The 22,277-nt window shown below is 30.5% G+C and overlaps 2 protein-coding genes across 2 annotated transcripts; both read left to right on the top strand.

Moving 5' to 3' along the window:
* Positions 1 to 1,813: 1,813 nt before the first annotated feature.
* On the top strand, positions 1,814 to 3,672 carry LOC124826481 (S-adenosyl-L-methionine-dependent methyltransferase). Its single transcript, XM_047299308.2, has one exon. The coding sequence runs from the start codon at positions 2,205 to 2,207 to the stop codon at positions 3,582 to 3,584; it is 1,380 nt and encodes a 459-aa protein (XP_047155264.1). The 5' UTR covers positions 1,814 to 2,204; the 3' UTR covers positions 3,585 to 3,672.
* Positions 3,673 to 20,140: 16,468 nt separating this feature from the next.
* Positions 20,141 to 21,589, top strand: LOC124826487 (Adenosylmethionine decarboxylase family protein). Its single transcript, XM_047299316.2, has one exon. It carries the CDS (start codon positions 20,317 to 20,319, stop codon positions 21,382 to 21,384), a length of 1,068 nt encoding a protein of 355 aa, XP_047155272.1. The 5' UTR covers positions 20,141 to 20,316; the 3' UTR covers positions 21,385 to 21,589.
* Positions 21,590 to 22,277: the final 688 nt, after the last annotated feature.

Here is a 22,277-nt window from a genome sequence, read left to right as displayed (position 1 = left end):
AAATTAAATTCTAGCAACAGTAGGCAGATATAGAATGTTTGCAATTGGGACACATATGCCACACTGTTCACGGATTATTAATCTGTGTCATGATCATGGAACAAAGCTGCCTTCTTGTTATCTCTATGAGGGTTAGAAGGTTTGCTAATTAGTGTTACCAAAACTGTGAAGGTAAAAACCTTTTATCAATAGGTCCAGCATGTAAGCTGCCTTTTTTTTGTGCTCTAGCAAAGTGAATTTCGATTTTGAAGGCCTTCATCCAAATCTTCCCACATGGATAATTTGAAACCATTCAATTTCCACCAAATTATTTGTCTATACGGACAATGAGAGGGGGGAGGGACAGCCACATTTCAAACCTTGAATCACTCTTTGTTCAATCATCTATTAGATGAACACCAAGGAATGATGCTTATGTATCAAAAAATATTATGTCAACCAGCTTAACATCCAATCCCCAAAAATAGGGCAAGCTTTTGTGTAGGAAATCATCATTCAAATTAAAATAAACATAGTCATGGTCACCTTCAACTTCCTTACCTCTCTTAGTCAAAAGGACAGTAAAATAAATAAATCGAATGTTAAGGGAACACCAATTATCAAACCTTCTAATCCTCAACTCTCTTGTCTGGATCTTAATCTGATCATGGCCAATGCGGCATCACAGATAACATCCATATTACATGCCAGTCAAATAAATTAAATTCTAGCAACAGTATGCAGATATAGAATTTTTGCATTTGGGACACATACGCCACACTGTTCAAGGATTATTAATCTGTGTCAACTTTATGGAACAAGGTTGTCTTGTTATCTCTATGAGGGTTAGAAGGTTTGCTAATTGGTGTTACCAAAATTGTGAAGGTAAAAACCTTCTATCAACAGGTCGAGTGTGTAAGTGACTTTTTTTTTGTGCTCTAGTAAAGTGAATTTCGATTTTGAAAGCCTTTATCCAAATCTTCTCTCATTTATAATTTGAAACCATTCAATTTCCACCAAATTATTTGTCGATATGCAATTCATTTTTTATTTACATGCAAACTTAACCAACAAGTTCCTACAAACAACAAGAATAATAAAAGTAACGGTACCATCATATATTTTTACATTTATTTGCCATAAAATATAAAAATAAAATAGTTATAAAAGTACAAATTATTGTATTTTGTTGGTTTAATCCTTTACTACATCCCTATTTATGTACGAATTTCTCAATTGGGTCCTCTTTTTTTAAAGTGTATCAAAATGGTTCCTAATTTTGAAAATTGATATCAATTGAGTCCTTTCCGTTAAGTTGGCTGGACGGCGTTAAAAAAATTGATGAGTGGATGCTGAGATGACCTCTTACTGCTGGACAACCGTTCGTTCCACACTGGACGACCGTTCGTTTGGTGGTCGACGAGCGTTCGTTCGCTGATGGACGACCGTTCGTTTGGTGGTCGACGAGCGTTCGTTCGCTGATGGACGAGCGTTCGTTCGCTGGTGGACGAGCGCTCGTTCGTCATCTCAGCATCCCACTCATCAATTTTTTTAACGCCGTCCAGCCAACTTAACGGAAATGACTCAATTGATATCAATTTTCAAAATTAGGGACCATTTTGATACACTTTAAAAAACGAGGACCCAATTGAGAAATTCGTACATAAATAGGGATGTAGTAAAGGATTAAACCTATTTTGTTAAGAAAAAACAGAATAAAAAAAAATAAGAAAAGTAATGAATGTATAAAATTTAATGTTTCAAACAATCATTTTTCGGATAATAATTTATTGATTATCATTTAAAATTTTCTTATGGATTGTGCTGGCCCATTGTAAATGCTTTCAGTTCTCTAGCAGCATTCTTCAAATCTAAGATTTCCCTCCACCAAAACTGGATCGGAACGTTTAGAAGCAATTTTATTGCACCTGTTTATCTGGATCATAGAAGGATCATGTGCTATAAGTTCATAGTTTATAGACAAGTGGAGTCCGTTTACCACTTTGAGTATTCCACAATATATGTCAAGTTCATGAATCACATGTTGGGGAGGAAGTAACCATTATTCTATTTTCAATGAATAGCCAAATGCAGCTTTTCAAACAGAAATTGTTCATCATCTCTTGTGTTGTGGTGTTCTTTTTTTAGCTATAGAGCATCTGCTCGTGTTTCTTTTATGCTATGATGTGCCTGTATTAGTTTTCCATTTCCTTCAATTTTTCATCATGGGGAGATCATGTCTTCCCAAATGCAGGCTTGCCAGAATAATGGGTTGGATACAGATGATTTTGGGAGGGTTGGTCATACTAGTAAGCATTTTGAGTCTCACTAGATTCTACTCTGCAGGGTTTTTCCTCCACAATGAAGACATATGCCAGCATTTCTACAATGTGGGGGAAGTTTCTGATGGCTTTGATGTCAAATCACTCTCTGGGAGAATTGGAGAAGTGATAGACATGTTGGAAGCTTTGCAGGGAAAGCTTGAGTCAAAAGTGCAAGATATGGAGAAAAGCAAGAGTACCTTGTTGGAGAAGAAGTTTTTAGAGGATGAAATAGTTAGGCCTCTTCATATTGCCAATGTTGCTCTGAGGAAAATTCAGGTTCCAAATGTTGAAGGAATGAACTCCACAGTGAAGGAGGATCCTTTGATCAACTTTTTCATCACTGAGGAGATCAGAAAGTACATAACCCCAAAGGAGAACAGAGTTGGTAAGATGAACCTGTATGGTACAGACAAGGTTTACAACACAATTGGTCATGCCTGTGTTTTGTACAAGGAAGAGCTAGAGAAGTACATGGACTATGACATTGGCTCATACTGTGATGATGATTGGAATTTGGCTCAGAAGCTTATGCTTAATGGGTGTGATCCTTTGCCTAGAAGAAGGTGTTTGACAAGAGCCTCAAAGGAATACCAAAGGCCATACCCTATTAATGAGTCACTGTGGAGACTACCAGATGGAAGAAATGTGAGGTGGGGGAATTACCAATGCAGAAAATTTGAGTGTTTATCTAGCAAGAACCCAAAAAGGGGTTACTCAAAATGCATTGGATGCTTTGAAATGGAGAAGGAAAAGCTGAAATGGGTGGCTAAAAGTTCAGTTCTTGTAGACTTTTTTATCAGTGAAGTTTTGGCAATCAAGCCAGGAGAGGTTAGGATTGGACTAGACTATGGCATTGGCACTGGCACATTTGCAGCAAGAATGAGAGAGCAAAATGTGACAATTGTCTCAACTGCACTCAACCTTGGAGCTCCTTTCAGTGAGATGATAGCTCTTAGGGGTTTGGTTCCTTTATATGTCACATTGAACCAAAGGCTTCCATTCTTTGATAACACTATGGACTTGGTGCACAGCCATGGTTTTATGGATGGTTGGATTGATCTTTTGCTGTTGGACTTTATATTGTATGATTGGGACAGAATTCTAAGACCAGGAGGTTTATTGTGGATAGACAGGTTCTTCTGCAACAGAAAGGATTTGGATAACTATGTGTACATGTTTCTTCAATTAAGGTACAAGAAACACAAGTGGGTTGTATCTCCAAAGTCAAAGGATGAGATATATCTCTCTGCATTGCTGGAAAAACCTCCTAGAGCCATATGAACACAATCAACTTTTTATTCTAATATTTATTTATGTAGCTGTATTATCAGATATGTTTGAGTACTTAAGAGTTTTTATTTCTTTTGGATTTCCTTCCTGCTAACGATGTTACTTGAATAACAACTGTATTAATTAGTAAGGGAATTAAGGTTTTTAATTTTAAATTAAAATAGTTTTGTAATATACTTAGAAAATATGTTTTAATTTTGAATTTATTCGGATTTAAAAACAATTTTAAAAAAAAAATCAGTTTTAAAATTGATGCCAAACTAATTTCCAAAAACTAAAGCTATTTTCTTTTAAAAAATAGGTGCATGCAGAAACAATAGGATGCCAAAAGAAATTGGTAACTTGGTATCATCTTATCATCATGTAGATCCACTTCTAGAGATTTTGGGCATGATCTGTCCCATATATACTAATGATTGAATGATGATGTTTCTGCTACCTTTTTACAACCATTCACATCTACCTTCAAGAGATTCTTAATTAGGGTTATTATTTCTGGACTAAACTCTAGTTATAATTTCACAATATCTTCACCTTAATTGCTTATTGTTCATAACGACCGAAGCATAAACAAAACTACAACCATAATCTATAACCGAATTTCTCAACGAATCAATTGAATTTAACATGAAAAGATATCAAAACTACCAAAAATAAAGCCAATAAAACCGTGCAATTGGGCTCTAATGGCTTACCTATAACTGGGCTATTGCTTCCTGCATTTCCGTAATCACTAACTGCAGTTTCAAAATTGCTAACTGCACTTTCAAAATTACTAACTGCACTTTCAAAATTGCTAACCGTACTTTCAAAATTGCTAACTGCACTTTCAAAATTGCTAACTGCACTTTCAAAATTGCTAACTGCATTTCCATAATTACTTACTGCACCTCCACATTGATAGGAAAAGATTCCAATATACTTTGTCATTGCACCACAGCATCAATGTAATTGGCACTGCTTCACTGTCATTCCACCATACCACTATTGTAGAGGAAAAAGAGGAGAGGATGCAGAAAGAAATAAAAATGCAATTTCGAAAGTTTTTTTCGAAATATATTTGTGTTTGGAAAAATTCTTCCTGAAACATATTTCATATAAAATTATTTCATAAAACTCATTTTAGAAGGAATTATATGTATTTTGAAAAGTTTATTCTGGAAATTCCATTCCAAAATGCATTTAGTGTATTTTCATCTCTAATAACGATATTAAATATAATTTTAAAATTTATGATAGTTAATTAAAATTGACTTAGTTATCTACTTTTTAATAAAAAGAACCATAAAATCATGATATGCAATAATAAGACAGCTGCAATGCTAATTGGGAAGGTTTTATGTGAATGTGTATGATTATCAATTTCCTTAAAAAAAGGTAATCCTTTCCATTTTACAATTTATCTTCCCTCTCACTCCATCCAAACCATTAATATATACTTTATTCGTTTTCAAAACTATAAAATAAACTGAAACAGTTTTGTTTATGTTTTGGTGCAAGTAGATATTTGTTAGGTGATGAGTTCTATATTAGATGTATATGTTAACGATGGAATATGACTTATTCATCCAACATCTTTTACACTTTAAATAAAGAATGATATTTTGATATAAATAATATAACATTAAGAACTGAACTTTAACACTAACTCAATGAATTACATCCACTTATGTTTTATAAATTAATATTATTTTAATTAATGTTAAATTTTCAATATATTTTCTTAAATCAAATATATATCTCAAATATAAAATTAAATCTAAAATAAATAATTCAACAATAAATTTAATCAATAATAAATTCTATCAAGATAAATTCTAATTTATATGTTAAGAGATAAAATTTAAATATAATTCAATCTTATTTTTATTAAATTAATTTTTTTAAATAATTTTAGTATAATAATATATTGTATATAAACATAAAATAACTCACAAATATGTTATAATTGAATATTCAAATAAATAACAAATTTTCTTTTAAACGGGACATATTAGTAAACGGATAACTACTTACCCACTCCAACTCATTTTCATCACATTCATAAAAAGAATAATCCTATGTCTATTCATCAGGAAAACCAAAATTAAAAAAATGGTGAATTCACGGTTAATTTAATAAACTAGACATGCATTTAAACAATCATCAACGATATTTTAACAATATTTTCTAATAACATTTTAATATCATATACATGTCATTTTATAATTGATCCAAAATTACTCTACAATCAATAATAATAATCATAAATACTAACATGGACCAATCACAAAATAACACGTAAATAATATTAAAATATTATAAAAAAAAGGTTTAATGTCTCAATAGGTCCTATTTTTGTTCCGAATTTGAAATAGGTCCATTTATTGTTTGGCGTCTCAATTGGTTCCTTATTTTTGTTAATTTGATGCAAATAAATAATTTCCGTCAATTTCATCAAACGGCGTTAATGAATGTGTGACGTGACCTGAGGACACATTCATTAACGCCGTTCGATGAAATTGACAGAAAGGATTTATTTGCATCAAATTAACAAAAATAAGGACCCAATTGACACGCCAAAAAATAAAGGGACCTATGTCAAATTCTGAACAAAAATAGAAACCTATTGAGACATTAAACCTAAAAAAATGTTGTCAAAATATCATTATTTTTAAACAATTTATATCTCCCTTGGGCTTCATCCAAGGGCATAAGATATTTGATTAAATTAATATTTATTTATCGATCCGTTTCTTTCCCTAAAAAGTAGGTAAAAGTAACTGTGACGTGTGTGAAAACTATAGTAATGCAATACAGCTAGTATATACAAAATATATAATTGGTTTTGTTTTTGTGTGATTTTAGGTACAAGTGGGAGAGTGACGACAAGTTTTGAGGTTGGACCGTAGAGAATATTAAAAATCCGAAGAAGCACGCATTTATTATTCAACAAAAGTTGGCAGTGGCAGAGTGCAATAATTCAGATGCCAAAACAAGATAGCGTTCCTTTTCTCTTTCTCTTTTAGTTTCTCACCAAATTTGAGTTTTGCTTTTCAAAAATACGAAGGGCTCTCATCGATTTGGTACAGAGTTTGCATAGCCTGCCAAATGTGAGGCAGGAAATAATCTTCACAAGCAAAATTTTCAAGGCTCCTGTATTGCCACGTCATATTTCTCATTAAAATTCAAATATTCTCATATTTTAGATTCTCCATTTATTTTCTCCTTCTCAAAATTCAAGATAAATTTAGATTAATACTTGTTTCGGTGACAAATAACAATTTAAATACATTATCTCTATTTTTAAAAACAAAATAAGTATTAATAATTAAATTTAACGATACTATCGGACTTTTTAAAATTTAAATAATATTATTATAATTCTCAATTTCATCTTACTATTTTCGATATTTTTAGTTTAGTTATATTTTTCTTCCAGGAACAAGTACAAGTTTCTTCTATTAAATTTAAATAAATAATTATGATGTTATTGGAATAATAATACATTAATTATAGAAGTAAAAGATGGCGTATTTTCAACAAAATTTGACTCTGACATAAATATTACGAGTTATGATAAATTTGACTGAAAAAATTATATAGACACAAATTTTGAGAATATAATAAAATTTAATATAACATAAAATAGTATATAATAAAGAAAAAATATATCAGACAAGATTTCAAGAGAAAGTTGTATTATTTATAATGATCTTAATCGGTTTAAACAAGATTAAAGTCGATAAAGAATAGGGATGGTCTTATACTAAAAAATTGTCTCATTTCAATATTATATAAACCTTAAACGGAATTCGAATATGAAGATGAAAGTTCCAGACGTTAGTTTTATGAATAAAAAAAAAGCTATGTTAAAAAAGAAAGATCACACTAAAATATCCACCAAATTTAATTAACAAAATCAATAGATAATGAGAACAAAACCAAGATCACAAACTTAATTTTATATTGAAATGCATGCCTTTTTTATTAGGAATATAAAACGATTTTAAGAACAAAGTCATTTAAATTATATTTGCTTTGGTTTGATTTGTTCAGCCCATTATGAAATTTAAATTAAAAAAGAAGAAAATTATTATAAAAAATAATGATAGTTTGACAATATTATTTTAACATTATTTTTCTGTTTTAATTTGTTTATATTGTTATTATTAATTGTATAATAATTTTAAACTAATAAAAAAATATGTTGTTAGAAAAATGTCGTAAAAGTAACTTTATCTTATAAAAATTGAAAGGAATTTAGGGTATTTTTGCTGTCCAGACAATATTAAGGCGTATCTTTTTCTCTCATCCTATTGCACTGCTGCGTTTGCTTCTGCTTCGATTTTGGTGAAAGGACAAACAGTCTCAACTTTTTCTCCTTTTACGGCACCCAACTTTATTTGGCATTTCATAAAGTTTTATTTTTCTTTTTCATTCCATATCAAAGTTAAAACATTACAGGATGATAAAAATATCGTGTCGTTCTACATTTACATGTCAAGAACCACTGGCAACTATTGTTTATCTACTCATTTGTCTTTATTGTATTATTATTACACTTTACTTTATGTGTAAAAGTTATGTAACACAAGTTATTTTAACTTGAGGGTAAACGAACCTCAGCCTACTAAAACGATGAAGTATAAATAGACACTGGAAGTTGGGCTTAGTTTATTTTCTAATATATATTTATTGTAGGGTATGACTTTCGAATCAGTTACAGTCAATTAACTCTAATGTTAAATATCTTTAAGATAAAATATAATTAACAAAAAGTATAAATGGATTATTGTGGTTATAAGTTCTTTCTAAAATCTATAAATGTATGTTTAAGTTTAAAATAAGAATGTAGGTGATTGTTTTTATTGAATCATCTAAACTGTGAAACTTTGAGTTGACTTTGACATTAGAATGCTTTCTACAAGTATCTCCGAACGGTTTTAGATAAACGATTACGAGAAATTTAAAGTGAAAGACAACCTTTGAACCATGAGACAATCTACTCGAGACTAGAGTATTGACTTATTTTTTATGTTATCCTTACACAAATCAATATGGACTTTGTTAATTATACTAATTAACTAGTTCATTAAATGATTACAAACAATTATAATTAACTATATTTATAATAAACTTAATACATAATATTTATATATCCTAATAATTCCAATGAATGTGTTAAATGTTTATTATTTAAATCTTTCTAATTTTGTTAGGCTTAATATTTCTTTTGGTCCCTCGAAGGAGGGGTTGTGTTCAAAATGACCTTGTATTTTTTTAAAAGTAACAAATGATTCTAACTTTTCAAAAACGATCCTACCATTTTCAAAAGTTGGGATCATTTGTTACTTTTTAAAAAAGGTAGGACCATTTTGAACACAATCCCTCTTTCGAGAAACCAAAAGAGGTATTAAGTCATTTTATTATTAATATCTCAAACTTTGATCCTATTAGATTTCTAAACTTAATAATGCAATCATTTCGACCAATAAGGTTAACTGAGTTTTTATGTGACAAATATTAATATCTTAAGATCTTGAATGGAAATAAACTTGTGAATCTATATTTAACATGTTTGTCACTTAAAAAAAAAGACTTCATCCATATATTTCTTAAATATATAAATATAACATAATTAAAGTTTGAGATAAAAACAAAAATATATCGTATTATAATCTAAAAATATAATAATCCTATTAATTATTTTGATCCAATGTAGTTCTTATAATTTTTTTAATGACTCAACGTGATTCTTGTTATTGAGATATTGAGCAATAAACACACAAAAATTTGCCTTTGAAATTAAATAGTAAATAGGTAAAAAGAATAGGTGGTTGTATTAACAAATATTAACTCACCATCTCTAAACCACATTAACATTAATTAACAAAACCACATTAACATTAATTAACAAAAGATGTATTGACATTTGAAAAATATAGGAACGACATTAAATAATATAAATAAATAAAAAAGTATTAAATCATTACTATAATTATAAGAAAAGTATGATATTAAACCTAGAACAAACTACAAATATCATAGTGTGCTCATGATCTCAATTGTACAAATCAATATATTTGATATAAATAATTCGTTCTAACAGAAGGGTAATAAAAAAGTTATATATTTCTTTCTTCCTTTTTTTAGTCAAACAAGTCTACTTTCTCCATTTTTGAATCATATTTTTTTTTTTACAAAACATAGAATCTTAAAATTTGATTTCGGTATAATTGAATTCAAATTATCAACAAAATATCATTAGTTTCCCAAACCTATGTCTTAAACAAAATCTAATGTTTAAATATTTTTAGATAAAAATTATCTAACTCACTTTTATTCCCAATTTCATAAAGGCCACCACTCTTTATGAAATTTCTAGCACACTTTTATTATTTGAGGTACATCATCCAACTTTATAACAATAACAATAGCGCTGAAATAACTTTTGTATGATCTTAAAGTTTAGATTTAGAAATCAATCAAATATAACATGAAGAAAAATAATTCTCACTTATTTGAATTATATTAATGGAGTATTTTGGACACATGGAAAGTAAAAACCAGAAAAGTGTGTGTCACGTGAGGTGGAATCTTTAGCTGCAGTCTCGTCTTGTCATCCAAATCTTACCAACAAAACCCTATCTTTCCTACTAGGATCTGATTCCTTTCTCTCTCTTTCTTATGTCTATAATTCATCGATGGATCATACAAAAGTGCCTCATCCTAATGATTTAGACCTAAAAATGACCCAATCATATTAAATCACCGACCTTTTACGTCCAATGTATAATTTTCAGTTTTGAACAATGATTTATGACATTGGACTGTTGTTTGATAATTGAGATGAAGAGAAGAAAAAATGCAAATATAGTAATAGATGATATAATTTATGTTATTTGCTTAAGATTAAAACAAATTGATTTAATATAAAATAGTTTTAGTGGTTATTGTTTATGGACTTATATAAAAGGAAATTTTTATTGTTTAGGTTTGTTTGTTGTAAAGTTCATCTTTTAAAGGTTTTATAATGAACTAATTTAAACATTTTTTGATATTAATTGGATTTTAATTTTCTTTAGTTTTTGGTTATTTCAGAAACTGAAACAAGCAGTTGAAAAACTGAAATAAGTTATTAAGTTATTATTAATAAAAAGTGATTCTCTTGAAAGAAAATAACTGTGACAAAGGATATTAGAGATAAGAACAATAATATGTTAATGGAACATTTCGTATGCAATATATTGTTGATCTTGAATCCAAATTTTGGATGCGGAAAATTTAGTCATCCAGTGTTTTATGTAGATTATGAATATGCGGAAAAATCAAACACACATTCAATATACAACAGTTACTCTACTGGTATGTTTGGTTTAAAAAAACAGACAAAAATCGGATTTTTCTGGATTATTTGGAAAATAAGAAAATAAAAATAAAAATTCTCTCTCACTTGTTAAAGATTATATATGGATAGAGAAGACTCGACGTTACTCAATTAGAGTGAACCAATATAAAAATATATGTGGATTTATTATTTACCTCTGCTTAAATGTTTTTCTTATAAAACCTCGAGTTGCACTTTAGTTTTCATAAAACAAAATTCATTCTATACTAAACGATTGGTCTTTAACTAAGGAAGTTCTTACAACCTTTACATTATATATATATATATATATATATATATATATATATATATATATATATATATATATATATATATATATATATATATTGAATAGCACGTGATAAAAGTTATTGTTTATAACCACTTGCAAATCGAACGTTTAACAATTATTTGATAAATCACATACTCAACGAACGTGCTATATCATAAAGGTTGCGAAATTTTTTTTCTATTAACATTGTTCAACCCCTCTTCTAGTCTTTTTCAGATAATTTAGGGTTAAAAATCAAATTCAGGAACAAGCTGAGAGGGACGCAAGGTACAATAATAGGGGAAGGAGAGAGATCATCTTTGGGGAAGGAGATTAGGTTTGTCTTCACTTAAACAAAGATAGATTTCCTAAACAAAGAAAGTTCAAACTTAGTCCCTGAGGAGATGATACCTTTAGAGACCTTAAAAGAGTGAATATCAAAGCTTATAGGCTATAATTGCCTAAGAAGTACAAAGTTAATTGCATCTGTAATGTCAATGACCTTATTCCTTGTTGCATGTGGAACTGATAATGAGGAAAATCCTTTAGATTTGAGGTCAAACCCTTCTCAAGAGGGAAGGGATGATGACATATCTCTAGCCAAGGGGCCTACAACAAGAGCAATGGCCAAGAGGATACAAGAAGATTGAGCTTCCTCACAACTTTGTATGTCGAAGTTGATGTTCAAATTGGCTAAGGAGGATGTGAAGATTTTGGTCTAAGACTCTTTGTTTGTATTTCTTTTGGGCTTGTATTTGGGATAAGTAGTATAAGATTTTATGGGTCATGTATTTGGGCCTTGTTTGGGCTTTTGGGCCTAGTAGAATAACTTAGGCCTATATAGGGTGGACCTTGTGCGTGAGATATGAGAACTAGGATTATTTGGGCTAGCTTGGGTCTCAAGCAACCCTATATGGGATATGTTATGTCCGTTCTCCATGTGGGAAACATGACCTTGCCTTTTGAATTTTCGCTCTTATTTTGGAGAAGCTTAGCTCTCCCTTGTTCCAATAAATAGAGTAGCAACCCTCTTATAAATTCCTTCATTAATATAGTGGAGAATATTTGTTGAGATCACTATAAACATTTCTTTCTTTGTGAATCAATCTAGGTTAGAGCTCCCCTTCTAGGTTTTCTTTAGCTATCTTTCCTTGAGAATTGGTCTAATCTCTTTTAAGAGCACCTACTTATCACCATTAAACACCATCGCCGAACCATTTCTTCTTCATTTGCTTTCACACCAACCTCTTTTCACTCTATTCATGAACATATGATCTTGGAGATGATGTCATTATTTTCCAAACAATCTAGTGTTACCCATGAGTGTCCGTGTTTCATATAATACCCAGCTTTTAACCAACAGTGGTTGAGTTCCAAAGAATACTTTAGGTTGTTTAGCCCATAATGGTTAACGCTCCATTTTTAACTAAAAGTTGTTGCATTCCAAACAAAACCCACAGTTTTTAACAAGGAGTGATTGTATGTTCAATGAAGGATTAGGTTGTTTTAGCCACAAGTAGATTAAGTGCAAATAACATTTATTTGTCTTCCTATTGTTTGTTTTCTCAGTGAAACTTGATCAAGTTGGCCAAAACATGGATGTAGTTTGCTTTTACAAACAAACCAATATAAAAACGCTTAATGTAAACCCTTAATATCCTTAATTAAATTTATATTGTTTGTTATAAAACATGAACTAACTAAGGAGAATTTTTTAAAACATTCTCTAAAAAAATTGTATTATTTTATCTTGCATTTCAAAGTTGTGTCAAAGAGTATGCTATTAGAGACACTACTGTGAAAAACTACTTAAGTTTTCAATACACTATTTAAACCTCTTTTCTTGTGTATTTCACATATTTTTACATTTTGATACAATTTAAACTTACAACATGGAAGTAGAAAATCAATTATATGAAAAGTTAAAAGAATTAGATTGGATAAAGGTGGGAAATATATTTTTATTTAATGGTTATTGTGTAAAAGAAGATATACTCTATGAACTAACCCCACAATATTAACTGAATCTAATGGTGTCAGTGAGAGGAAAAATATGACTACTAAGAAAATGATTAATGTTATGTTTATTAATTATAGTGTTCGTAGTGGGCAGAAGACTTCTTACAACATATTATTCACAAAAATAAAGTATCAAATTAGAAAATGAGTAAGACACCATATCATTGAAAGGTTACCAATCTAATATTAAATACTTAAGAACCTGGGAGTGTCTAGTTAAAATGATTTTTCTTGATCTTAAAAGATAGAAAAATATGCTATCAAACTTTTGAATTTATGATTTTTTTATTATGTGGAAGATAGTTTTATTTGTAGGTTTCTTGTTTTTAAAAGGAATGTAATTGATTATAGTAGTATAATAGAAACTAAAATTGTTGAGTTCTCTAAACATATTTAACAATACATATGAACAACTTATAGAAATCACTAATAAAAACATATGTAAGGATTTAAGAATTTTAAGAAAAAGGAAAAAATGATTTTTTGGATAGCTTTTATGGTTGGAAATTATTCAATAGTGCTACTAATGCAAAACATTAGGATAAGATCATGAGGAATATAAAATTGATTATATTAATAAAAATAATACTCGAACTCTGATACACTTTTATAAAAGATCGAATTGATTGGTTATAAGTAAACTTAAAAAAAAACATTGTCTTAATGAATCCATAGAAAAATATAATGAAAGACTAGTAGGGAAAGATTTTACTCCCCTCCTAATTAGTAGAATTTCTTCTATTTGTACACAATTTAATTGAATTTGGAGGTGATTTTATGATTATATAAATTTATAAGTATATTATGCAAATATGTAATAAAAAAAATTTAACATTCACATTTTAGGACTCCATTCCCTTCATCGCTTCCTTTATCAATGAGAAAGATTTCATTTCACAAATTTATTGACAATTTTTAACTTCTAAAAAAATAGAAAATATCATCTTTTGACTTATTTTTTCTTATTTTTTAAAATATTCCTGCCTTTTCAACTAATTAACAATACATTTGACCATAACTAGTTTAACTTTGATCATGACAATATTATGCTTAAAGAAAAATGTTTTGAAAAAAACGTAGATCAATGAATAAATAACGTATAAAAATCAAATAAAAAAGCGAGAAACTCCTATTTTTATTGATTAAATATATATCATATATAATAATAAGATCCATAACCTAAAAATTAATTGTACAAAGTAATAACGTAACACGATAATATAAAATAATCAATTGGATATGGAAAAAATTTAATAACAGTCATACAATACCTATAAAAATTAAATTAATAAAATAATTCATTAAATCGGTAAGATTTTGAAAATCATTATTGTTTATTACTGATTTAAAATCTCAACAAGTTTTGTCCCCCCAAAAAAAACTTGATACTATTCATTGAATGTTATAAAAAAATGGTCAGTCTTTTAATTTTTATTTATTAAATACAGAGTTTTCAAAACATTTTAAAACCAAATTAAATACACTTAAAAAAATTCATCATATCTTCATCTGTTCGAATTTGGAGAAATCGTACACTCAAAGGGGACACAAACTTTCTTTCTTTTCTTGCCTTTGTCGGAAGGTGCCAAGTGACGGAAAAACTATATCTGTATTCTTTTTTGTCCACCTTCACCATTGGAATCATTAATCCACTCAATCACACAAAGCTATACGTTTACAATGTTTTGTTTTTCTGTCTAAGAATATCGTTAATAATTCGGTCTACAATAATAATAATGAGAGATAAACAAAGATTCGAAGACTTTGAAAAAAAAAACTTTGATGAAGGAATAGATAGTCGATAATTATTGAAGAAACATGTCATTAGTAAGTCCATCATAAATGATGTGACAGATTTAAGTGTAATTATATTGGTTAATTATCTAACTACATCGTGAGACATGCGTAATATTTATATTCAAACTACACTGACACAATTAAAGTTGTGATAAATATGCAACCCACAATAATCCGATCAGTGATACAATAAACAATATCCAATTACAAAGTATACGTTGATGTTCAAGTTTAACAACTTGTATTTCCAATCAAACATGTTCATCTAAACCAAGAAATTATATGTTTATAAAACATGAGCAACTGCAAAAGCACCATCATAGTTATAGAATAAGTATGTTCTTTAACAAAATAACTAATAATCTATGTAGTCATCATCAGAATAATCTTGTTGTTATTCATCATTCTGCTGCTCTAAAGGTGGCTGGACTAGTGTAGGCTGGACTAATGTGGGATGCTTTGGGATGGAGGGTGATGGATAGGGTTGTAGTTGGGTCGGAGGGACGGTGGACTACAATTGTGAAGACTCAGGCAACAATCTCATGACCAGTTGTTTGAACCGGTAAACTCGTCCCTAAATTCGTTGTATTCTTGGTTGCGTTGTTCTAGTCGTTGTATGAGGTGGACAACAAACTCGTCAGCACTGGTGGAAGAAGATGGTTGGTGGTTGAGAGTACCTCTTCCCGCCGTGTAATTTGTAGCAAGTTGTCTTCCCCCGTGGACTCATCTTCTTTTCTTCTCACTAACGACATCAACCCAACACTGTGTCCTACGCATGTCATCGTCATCACTATTCTCGTTTGATGCAGTAGGACATGACCCATGGCCGGATCTGACTTGTGAAAATCGATTTGAAAATTCTTTATGTTCAAACTTTATGCACAATATTAGTAAATGATATAGTAGAATAAGTTTAAAATTTAAAGCAATTAATATTAACAGTGTTTGCATACATGTGATCTCTGATACCTTTCATCAATGAACTAACCAATTCCCTTTCAAAGATAAGTTTGTGTAAAAACCTAATCAAAATGGATAACCCGTCCCAACTCTTCGTGTTTGTAACAAAATAAAATGTTATATATGTACATAAAACATAAAATACATAAGTTTATGAAACACATACAAAAGTAATGAAGGTTTAACATGTTCATGAACAATGATTGATCCCCTGTATGTAGGGTCTCACCCTTTTCCGAAGTTCTATTCTTCTAGGCAGTAGCACATTTATTGAAAAAATTTGGCGAATTCCAATGTGCGAGTAAGGAGTTCCATATTTGCTCACCAATCTAGTAAGGGCGCTCTCCTGTATTGTGTGCATCTCTAAACATCTCCGACAGCCTATGAAATGCTTTAATGTGGAAATTTCTGTGAATCATACCTTCATCTGTAATAATAAAATCAATTGATGTATTATGTTTTGATCTTGACTTAACATACATTAATAAAAAATGTGAATTAGTTTGATGGACTTTCACCTTAAAACTCTTTGTCCTTTGCAACCTTAATGGTGTGAGATTAAAGGAAATCTTTGGTGAGGAGGTGCTAACGGGTGGCAGAGCTGAAGCTTAGAGTATAATGTTTTGTCATTTCCTTTCTATTATGTAAAGTCTATATTACGCTTTTGGCTCAGTGTAATATATCTTCATGTAGTATGAAAAGGTGGACATATATATAGATTTGCTATTATATATTCACTAGTACAAAAACAACGTACAATGTCGAATATTTTGGGCCTTTCACGTCGAATTTGAGAACGACATCGTATCGAGAGACGTTAAATTCACGTCGAATTTAAAAAATTCGACATTAAATTTCACCTCAAATTTTATCACGACGTTAATCAATTTTTTTTATATTTTTAATTAATTGTGATCCTTTTTTACAACTCTACGAGACCTGTAAAGCAAAAAAATAACAAATTTCAGTTTTTGGTATTTTGTAAAGCATGAACTATGAACGTGTAATATAGTATCAACAATAAACAACAATGACAAACAACAAACAAGTTCAACCAAACAATAACAACAAACAAGTTCAACAAAAAATAACAACAAACAAGTTTAACAAATAAGTTTTTTAAAACGAAAACTAACCTTGGTTCATCGGAAAAAAGTGTTGTCACAAGTGAGAGAGAAAACAAAATGCGCTTATGAAGGACAAGAACACGAAAATAGTCGGTCAAAACAAACGAAAATCATACATAAAGTAGTAAATTAACATGCATTTGTATCAAATGAAAGAAAGATTACATCTGATGGTCGTCAAACTTCGTTCGAGAAAAATTTGAGCATAGAAGAGGGTCTCGCGCGCTAAGATAAAGTGAATAAATTTTCAATCTCCCGCTCAAATTTTTATTGAATTCACTGACATTTTTTGACGTATGCTGCGACATTCGACGTTTTATATCCTTTTAGGTCGAATTACAATTTCAAACGACCTTTAATAATTGTATTTATTTACAAAAATGTCACCGATTATTTTTAAAGTTGACTATTGAGTGGTTCGACGTTGAAGGCGTGACGTTATAAGTTATTTTTGCACTAGTGATTATTTTTCAAATAAATGTAATAGTAATTTATATCTTTTGCTCGAGTAAATTATTTTGTAATATTAAAAATGTTATGTATCCTACAATACAATAATTAAACACTATAAAAAATTAAAATATTACATTTATAAATTTAAATACTTTTAGTTTACTAACTAATATAAAATTAACATTGTAATTAAGATAAAATAACATTGTAATTAACATAAAAAAACAAATAATATGATCGCGTTGAAATTAAAAAGTTCAAATTTTTAATTAATATAAAATAACAATGTAATTAAGATAAAAACAATAAATATTTATTATTATTTTTATTTAAAATGTGATGTATAAGAATAACTGATAATATAATATTACTTAATTCATAAAAAAAATTAAGGAACATAATAGAATAAAATATTAATCATATTAAACAAAATAAAGAAGATATAATTAATACGAATATTCATCATTTTAGTTTTCATATTTTAACATAAAGAGATACTGTAATAATAATACAACGAGAATATCACGAAAATGATAAATGACATTTTCATTCAATATGTGAAATAACAAATAACAAAATACAAAATTTATTTTATAAGCGTTATAAAAATATTTTTATTCCATTAAAACTATGCAAAATAAAATAATCAAACTCATTTCATTCCATTCCATTTTCTTTCCTTTACTATATCTAAATACGCATTCCTCCAAGATTTCATATATACAATAGAAAAAAAAAAAAAAAAATATATATATATATATATATATATATATATATATATATATATATATATATATAGCGTGGCAGATCTACTCGTTATATTAACACGATCTTATCTTTCCACATTTGAATAATATAAAATGACTCATAAAAAAGAAACTTTATGGGGAAGATAGAATCCCGAAAAAGAGGTGAGAGGATATTATAGTAAAACGGCAGCCAATCACCAGAACAATGATGAAACGTCCCGGAAACTAGGCAAGGGCAAGACCGTCTTTTCGCTTCCCTCACAATAGTCACGGACGGCCCTAAAAAAATGCACAGCAAACCCTCCCTCACATACACCTCCACCCTATAAATTCACCTTCTGCTCCCTCCACCAAACCACACGCAACTCTTTCTCGTTACGTTTTCTTCAGCGCCTCTCCTTTCTCTCTCTCTCTCTCAATATTTCACTCGTCTTGATTTTTAGGGTTTCGCTTGGTATCGTGATTCCTCTTCTGCTCCTAATATGTAAGCGTTGATCTTCTCCTTATTCTTTTTCCAACTCTGCACCGTTTGAATCGTTTACACCTGCATGATTTTCATTTTACAGATTCTGTTTTGTTTCGTGAAATTTCAGATTCTCTGCTTTTTCGTGTTGGATGATATAAGGTCTTTTCCGCGTAATTCATTGCGGCATTTTAATCGATTAATAAAACCAGGTATTAATTCTTCCTTTTATGTATTCCTTTGTAACCATTGCAGTGAGGTTTCTAGATCCGATGCGCTGTTTTCTTTCTCTTGTTTATTTGCCCTGTCTGTCTCGATATGATTTTGGTATCGTTTTGCTTTTGTGTCCTTTATGTTTAATATTGTTCTAATGATTTTGATATTATTTTCCTTCCTTTCTTTCTCGCCTTAAAAAAGTGTTTATTTGGTGTATTTTGTAATGATTACCAATTGCCGTTGTCTACTGAAATTCCAATTCCCGTTGTTGGGCATGCAAACGATTTTCTTTATCTCGTATATTTCATGCATTTGTTTCTATTTGTCATGTCGATGTCTATTTGTATAACTGGGACCTCTTATTGTTTAGTTGGTGGTAATTGTGTCTCCTTTTTTTTTCTTTTTTTCTTATTTTCGTTTTCGCTTTTCTTGATCAATTTCTTCTTTTTGGAGCGCTTCTATTGCATTAAATCTTTGACCGATCTCCATCGTTTTCTTTGTTTTAGAATCGTTCAAGGGTGTGATCCCCTTTTTGCTTTTTAAAGTTGAAAGCTTTTTCATAGAACACTTAGTTCTTATTATTCGTAACATTAATAAAGTATTCTTTTTAATAAGTATATATTTGTTGCTGCTTGAATTTTACTCGAAAAGCTTTTATATGATTTTTGTGAATCTGAAAATTAACCTTGCACGATTTGTTCGATTTAAAATTATTTTTCATACTTGCACATATACATGATCAATACCGTGTATATGGTTTGCAGTGATATTATCTTTCCTGGATTGAGTTGCATGTTTGGACAATTGCTTATGTCTGTTGATTGTGTGATTCAGGACTGAATGAACTAATGGAGTCTAAAGGTGGTAAAAAGAAGTCCAGTAGTAGTAGTAAATCATTGTTCTACGAAGCTCCCCTCGGATACAGCATTGAAGACATTCGACCAAACGGTGGCATCAAAAAATTCAGATCTGCTGCTTACTCCAACGTGAGTTTTCAATTCTTATTCATTGTTATTATTTTGCTGTTAAATGAACTCTCTTCTATTGCCGTAGTTGAAAATTTATTGATACAAGCTAATAGCTGTTTTTGTTTGTTGTTTTGCAGTGCGCTCGCAAGCCATCCTGATACGTCCTTCGATTGATAGTTCATTGCATGCAAGCAGTGTTTTTTTAGTTTTGTTTGTTTTGTTTTCGTTTAGGTTTTCACTACTCTCCTTCAAACTCCATCTTTCCTATTGCTCTCTTTGAGATACTCTGTGCCGTTTCCTACTGCGTTCGTTTCTTTCCCGAAACACGACCATGGCAGTTTCTGCAATAGGTTTTGAAGGTTATGAAAAGAGGTTGGAAATATGCTTTTCCCAACCAGGAATATTTGCTGACCCTGAAGGAAGGGGTTTAAGAGTTCTTACGAAATCCCAGTTGGATGAGATCCTAACACCAGCTGCTTGCACCATAGTCTCTTCGCTCTCAAATGATGATGTTGACTCCTATGTACTGTCGGAGTCCAGCCTCTTTGTTTATGCGTACAAGATCATCATCAAAACCTGTGGGACTACAAAGTTACTTCTTGCAATCCCGCCCATACTGAAGTTCGCTGATATGCTTTCTCTTAAAGTTAGGTCTGTAACGTATACCAGGGGAAGTTTCATCTTTCCTGGTGCTCAGCCATATCCCCATCGCTGCTTTACTGAGGAAGTAGCTATCCTTAATGACTACTTTGGGAAACTTGGATTAGGCAGCATGGCTTATATCATGGGTAGTCCAGACCAAAAGCAGAAATGGCATATCTACTCTGCATCTGATGATTCTGTAATGTCATCTGATAACAACAATATTTATACTCTAGAGATGTGTATGACGGGCCTGGATAGAGAGAAAGCACAAATTTTCTACAAAGAACAATCTGCTTCAGCTGCCATTATGACTGTTAATTCTGGCATCAGAAAGATTCTTCCGAATTCTGAGATATGCGATTTCGACTTTGAGCCATGTGGTTATTCAATGAATTCTGTTGAAGGGGGTGCTGTTTCTACCATTCATATTACTCCTGAAGATGGATTCAGTTATGCAAGCTTTGAGACTGTGGGCTACGACTTTAAAGTTGTGAACCTGAACGAGTTAGTTGTCAGGGTATTGTCGTGTTTCCTTCCGAATGAATTTTCTGTAGCAATTCATGCGGATGGTGCAAGCAAGGCCTTTGAACATATGTCTTTTGTGGATGTGAAAGGATACTGTCGTGAAGAGTGGAGCCACGAAGGGCTTGGAACGGGTGGTTCTGTTGTCTACCAAAGATTCGTCAAGATCAGTGACTGTGTTTCACCTAGATCAACTCTGAAGTGTTGGAAAGATGAAGTTGAAGAAGAGTAGTTTAAGTGTGGTTATGAACCTTTGTCTTTTGTAATAAGTCTGGTTTTCCAGACACGTTATTAGTTTTTCTGTTTTGGTGTTCTCATATTATTGTCTCTGGCGTTTGTTTCTGTAACGTTGGTTGTGTTCTGACTTTTATTAGTTCTATTTCCATTTGAACATTTCAATTGTGTAATAAAAATGAAGCACTTGCTTTAAATTTGCACTTTTAGGGTTTATAACTGCTAATGGTTATTTTCATTGTTGGGGTTCGCCCAGAAAAGAAAATGATTACATGTTTAGTGAATCGTCAAAATCAAACGATTCAAAATATGATTTTCTATATAAAACATGCGTTTAATACATATTAGACTAAGTGATTAATGACCCTTGCAATTTGTAGTGGAAGACTTCACTCAGTTTATAAATTTACAATATGAATGAATATATAGTTCTAATGTAGGATAAATCTGAAAAAAGCAATATTCGTCTATTCATTGTTATTGTTTTATATATATATAACGGTCTGAGTGAATCCAATTTCGAAACTCTGAAGTTGTGTTTTAGTCCCAACCTTTTTGACGATGATTAATTCAATTTGTATGGATAACACGTCATGTTTTGCTAATTCAATTCTCTAACGCATTTAGTTTGATTCGAAGTCTTCATTTGCTTGGATTTTTTTAATTCAATTCTCTAATTCACTGACAATTCACACGTTGATATGCTCTACTTTAGCTACCTGGATCGAATCACTGATTACATTTGTTCAAAAAATTCAGGTTGTTTCAATAAAAGCATCGAACAAATTTTGTTCACTTGAACCGCACAATTACATCTAGGCAGCCTCCACCTTCATAACTTCCTTTTTGCACTTTTACTTGTGGTGTATTGGAGTATATAGTTTTGTTTGA

Source organism: Vigna umbellata, chromosome 3 (assembly GCF_029865625.1).
Source record: "Vigna umbellata cultivar VRB3 chromosome 3, Vumbellata_1.0, whole genome shotgun sequence".
NCBI lineage: Eukaryota > Viridiplantae > Streptophyta > Magnoliopsida > Fabales > Fabaceae > Vigna > Vigna umbellata.
The sequence above is the reverse complement of the archived record's forward strand: the minus strand, read 5'-3'. Positions and strand labels throughout refer to the sequence as shown.